Consider the following 6,000-nt stretch of genomic DNA (forward strand, 5'->3'; position numbering starts at 1 on the left):
AACACTTTGTTTCTTCCAAGGTGGGTAGTAGTGCATGCAAATTAGGGACAGGCCTTGCATTCACTTCATGGACAAACTATATGGTAATAAAAAAAAAGAATAATGGAAACTTTTTCATGTGGCCAGTACGTGGTTTCAAAGGGTTATTGGGGTGCATGTAACATTGGTGCAGGGCAGGCCTTGCATTCAGTGCTTAAGCAAACAGTATGGGAGACATACTATCTTCTAATAGGAACAATTTTGTCCTGAGGCCCTCAAGTAAGACTGCTGAAGCAGTTATTGGGGTGTATGTAACATTGGTGCAGGGCAGGCCTTCCATTTAGTGCATAAGCAAACAGTATGGGAGGTACACTGTCTTATAATGCAAACTATTTTGTCCTGAGGCCCTCAAGTCCATCTGCTGAAACAATTATTGTGGTGCATGTAACATTGGTGCAGGGGAGGCCTTGCATTCAATGCACAAGCAAACAGTAAGGGAGACACACTTTCTTCTAATGGGAACAATTTTGACATGAGGCCCTCAAGTACGTCTGCTGAAACGGCTATTGGGGTGCACGTAACTTTGGGGCAGGGCAGGCCTTGCATTCAATGCAACATTTTTTCAGGAGGCCCTCCTGTACGTCTTGTGAATGGGGTATTGGGGTATTTACTTTCCTTGTGGAGTTTGTCACTGACTTCCTTCTGGACATCTGTCAAGTTAGCAGTCTTCCCCATGATTACGGAGCCTACTTAAAAAAACTAAGTGACCTTTTTAAATGGTTAGGAAGCCTTTGCAGGTGTTTTTTCTTAATTATTCTGATTTACTGAGATAATGACTTTTGGATTTTCATTGGCTGTAAGTCATAATCATCAACATTAACAGAAGTAAACAGTTGAAATCGATCACTGCTTGTAATGACTCTATATAATATGAGTTTTACTTTTTGTATTGAAGAACTGAAATAAATTCACTTTTTGTTGATATTCTAATTTTATGAGAAGCACCTGTATATGTAGTGATTTTTTTATATCATATGATGTCCTCTAAATATTCAAGGCAGACCATCAGGGTCTATGGGTTCAAGAGTGTTCTTTTAACACTTCTTGGGACTGTGTTTGTTACATGCATTTTTGCACTGTATGAGTTGGCTTTGTTATCTTTGCTATTACATATTATACAGAAATGGGAAATCAGTTCAAAGTCAATAAAATTCACTTTACATCTTCCGAAAAAAAGATTCTCTTAAATCAATATTATTGCTAATTTGCTTTATGCCATTTGACAAAATTGTGGGGTGTATGAAAGGGGGTTAAATAATATTGATGGCTGGGAACTCCACTATCATCCTGCTGCCGCAGACCCTGTCTGACTGTCTATGAAGTTCCTTCCAATGACTACTTTCCTTAATCACACAATATTTTCCTTGAGCATCATAACTCTGTGTTGGGGTTGGCCTCTAATATTAGATATCACAATGTCAGTCAGCGCCTCAGGTGATGCACATTGTAATATCACGGTCTCAGTGTGAGAAACCTCAGTGCAAGGTTTAGTTGACAAAAGAAGACATCAAAGAAAGAAGATCCCAGAAGGATCTTTGGGAAACACTTGATGGTAGGCTGTGGTGACAGCAGGACAGAAGAGCACTGAGGTGATAGATTAGTCATGCTTTGCCAAGGTTAAGAAATTCAATGATACTGCCACTTTATCAACTATACTTTCTTTTGTCTAGGTCAATAAGGAATGAGCCTAATTATGTATCAATATACAAAACATGCATTCATTTAATGATATTGTATATTTTAGTTATATTTTAATAGGAGATCAACCCAATACAGTCCTCAAAATTGAAGCAAACATGGATTCCCTGTCAATACAAGAAATATAATTGCTGAACAAAGTTGGTTTAAAATGTTGGATGTCTCTGAACATAAGCTTTTCATAATGAAAAAATAAGATTTGTAACTTTTTAAATACTTGTTAAAGTAAGAATTTCTGAATATTGATTTTGGATGGAAAATTCAACCCACATATTTAAGAAAACATTCATCCTTCTCGGACTTTCTAAAGTTATTGGTTTTCAGGTTTTCTTTTCTTTGATTTTCTTTTTGATGTACATAGTAACCTTATCAGGAAACACAACATTGATTATCATGGTTCAATGTAACGCGCGACTCCAGACCCCTATGTATTTCTTCCTCACCAACTTGGCTGTGATAGACATTTGCTTTTCCTCAACCGTAGTACCCAAGATTCTCTTAAATACATTATCCAATGACAAAAGCATCTCATTTTTTGGATGTGCAGCTCAGTTATACTTTCATCTGGCCTTGGGGGGCTCAGAATGTTTACTTTTGGCAGTCATGGGCTATGATAGGTTCATGGCCATTTGTAAACCATTACAATATAATATTATTATGGATAGGAAGTTATGTTTGTATCTTGTTGGTGGATGTTGGATTGTGAGCTTTTTAAACTCATTCCTTCTCACATTTTTCACCTTTCGTCTACCCTTCTGCAAGTCCAACCACATCAGCCATTTCTTCTGCGAAATGCCTCCTCTTTTTCATCTCTCTTGTAAAGACACTTGGTTCAATGAAGTGACCAAGAACATTTCAGTTGGGTTAATTGTCCTTGGCTCTTTCCTGTTGATTCTCATGTCATATCTCTATATAACTGTGACTATATTAAAGATCCGATCCACCAAAAAGCAGCATAAAGCCTTCTCAACATGCGCCTCTCATATTACTGTGGTCTCCCTCTACTATGGTGCCATCATGTTCATGCATCTCCGCCCACGTTATGCATATTCTCCTGAACAGGACAGGATTGTAACTATTGTCTACACAGTGGTGACTCCAATGTTGAATCCCATCATCTACAGTATCAGAAATAAGGATGTCAAAAAAGCCATAAAAAGAACCATGTGTTTTAAAGAAAATCAATGATTTTTGTTTTGTTTTCATGAGGTGATCAAGATTTGAGATGAGCGAACCTTTCAATGTTGCAACCGGCGAATATTCCAATTTTCGCTGAACATGTTCGATGAACGGTTCGGCGCACATATCCCCAACCCATTGACGTCAATGTGAGGTAAAACCAAACGAATATACAACACCATCAGAGGGACCAAAAAGCTGGGAAAACTGCTAAAATTAGGGGCAGATACAAGGAAAAGTGTCATCAATTGACCCATTAATTGTACTATAAGTAAATAATTAAAAATAAATTGACATGGATTCCCCTGTATTTTTGATAACCAGCCATGCAAAACTCACATTTGCAGGCTGCAGTCCTCAGCTGTTAGCTTCAGCAGTGGTTAGTTATCAAAAATAGAGGGGTCCCCACACCATATTTTTTACTATTTAAATAAGTAATAAAAAAAAGTAGCAGAGCCCCCCCATTTTTGACAACCAGATAAGCTAAAGCAAACAGCTGGGGGCTGGTATTCTAAGACTGATAAGGGGAAGTGGATATTGGCCCCCAAGCCTAAAAATAGGTGCCCTCAGCCATCCCAGAAAAGGTACATCTATTAGATGCACCAGTTCTGGCACTTTGCCCAGCTTGCCCCACTTTCCCTGTGGTGGTGGCAAGTGGGGTTCATATTTGTGGGATTGATGTCACCTTTGTATTGTCCTGTTACATCAAGCCCACGGCTTAGTAATAGGTAGGCATCTATAAAACGCCTATTCATTACTAATCATATAGTTATATACTCCCCTCACCTACTGTATCCTCACCCATCCCTTGTAGATTGTGAGCCCTGACGGGCAGGGTCCTCTCTCCTACTGTACCAGTCATGACTTGTATTGTTTAAGATTACTATATTTGTTTTATATTTTGTATATCCCTCCTCACATGTAAAGTGCCATGGAATAAATGGTGCTACAATAATAAATAATGATAATAATTGTAAACAAACACACAGCCAGAATAAAGTCCTTTAACCCCTTAGTGACAAAGCAAATTTGCAGCTTAATGACCAGGCCAATTTTTACAATTCTGACCACTGTCACTTTATGCCGTTATAACTCTGGAACGCTTTAACAGATGCTGCTGATTCTGAGAATGTTTTTTCGTGACATATTGTACTTCATGATATTGGTAAAAATTTCTTCGATATGACTTGCGTTTATTTATGAAAAAAAAATAGAAATATGGTGAAAATTAATTTTGCAATTTTCAAACTTTGAATTTTTATTCCCTTAAATCAGAGAGATACGTCACACAAAATACTTTAAAAAATAACATTTTCCACAAGTCTACTTTACATCACCACAATTTTGGAAACAATTTTTTTTTTGTTAGGAAGTTATAAGGGTTAAAAGTCGACCAGCGATTTCTCATTTTTCCAACATAATTTACAAAACCATTTTTTTAGGGACCACCTCACATTTGAAGTACGTTTGAGGGGGTCAATATAACATAAAATACCCAAAAGTGACACCATTCTAAAAATTGCACCCCTCAAGGTACGCAAAATCACATTCAAGAAGTTTATTAACCCTTCAGGTGCTTTATGAGAACTAAAGTAATGTGAAAGGAAAAAATTAGCATTTTACTTTTTTCACAAAAAGTTTACAATAGAACCAATTTTTTTTATTACTTTTTGCAAGGGTATCAGGAGAAAATGGACCACAAAATGTATTGTGCAATTTCTCCTGAGTATGCCGACACTAAATATGGGGGGAATAGCCACTGTTTGGGCACATGGCAGGGCTCAGAATGGAGAGAGCACCGTTTGACTTTTTGAACGCAAAATTGGTTGGAATCAATGGCGGACGCTATGTCGCATTTGGAGACCCCCTGATGTACCTAAATAGTGGAAACCCCCCAATTCTAACTCCAACCCTAACCCCAACACATCCCTAACCCTAATTCCAACCCTAACCATATCCCTAACCACAACCTTAACCCCAATATACCCCTAACCCTAATCCCAACCCTAACCATAACCTTAAGCACAACCCCAACCCCAACACACCCCTAACCCTAATCCCAACCCTAACCACAATCCTAACCCCAACACACCCCTAACTCTAATCCCAGCCTTAACCATAACCCTAACCACAAACCTAACCCTAACAATAGCCCTAACCCTATCTTTAGCCCAACTCACATTAACCCAACTCTAACCCTAATGGAAAAATGGAAATAAATATATTTTTTCTATTTCATTATTTTTCCCTAACTAAGGGGGTGATAAAGGGGGGTTTTGTTTACTATTTTTTTATTTTGATCACTATGATAGGGTCTATCACAGTGATCAAAATGAACCAATAGGAAAAATCTCCTATTACTGCCGGGTGCCACTGCACATGCACCCTCCATTTTCTTCCCGGGAAAAGACGCCAGTGGCCGTGGGGGAGACAGGAAGGTCCAAGGACACTGGGAGTTACTGAGGGATGGGGGGATGCTATTTCTCTCTCCTCTGATGTGCAATCACATCAAAGGAGAGACAAATTAAATGGCAAATCTGACGTTTTTTAGCTGTCGCCGTCATATGGTTAATAACGGTGATTGCAACACCAGGGTTGATAAAAACCGACCCAAATCATGTTTTCCGGGGTCTCAGCTACCAGTGGTAGCTGAGACCCAGAATAAATTCCAACTCTGGGGGGGGCTATACACTTTTTCCACAGTGCCATTAAAAAGCGGCACTGTGGTTTAAGTACCCTTAATTGTCGCTGTGAAAATGTGTGTCGGCAGTCATTATGGGGTTAATTGAAAGAATGACACAAACTAAATCTAAATGAAACTATACTCACCTCATAACCCATTCTACTGTCGCCATTGTCTCCTGTGATAAAGCAAAAATAAAAAATAACAAAATCCCTCACCTGTCCGTCATTGTGTCCTATACCATAATCCATGTTTGCTGTGAGAGGAGACTCAGTGACTAGCGGTGATGTCATCGAGGTTACTGCAGGCACTGAGGTTGCGTTCCCAGACTGGCTCCAGAAGTGGTGACCTTGGTGAGATCAGCGCTGCACCTTGAGACTTTTTCTCACTTTTTCTTATTT

The 6,000-nt window shown here is 38.9% G+C and overlaps 1 protein-coding gene across 1 annotated transcript; it reads left to right on the forward strand.

The window, feature by feature from the left end:
* Positions 1-1,989: 1,989 nt before the first annotated feature.
* LOC143797869 (olfactory receptor OR9H1-like) lies at positions 1,990-2,925 on the forward strand. Its single transcript, XM_077281092.1, has one exon. The coding sequence runs from the start codon at positions 1,990-1,992 to the stop codon at positions 2,923-2,925; it is 936 nt and encodes a 311-aa protein (XP_077137207.1).
* Positions 2,926-6,000: the final 3,075 nt, after the last annotated feature.

This window comes from Ranitomeya variabilis, chromosome 1 (assembly GCF_051348905.1).
Source record: "Ranitomeya variabilis isolate aRanVar5 chromosome 1, aRanVar5.hap1, whole genome shotgun sequence".
In the NCBI taxonomy this organism is placed as follows: Eukaryota; Metazoa; Chordata; class Amphibia; order Anura; family Dendrobatidae; genus Ranitomeya; species Ranitomeya variabilis.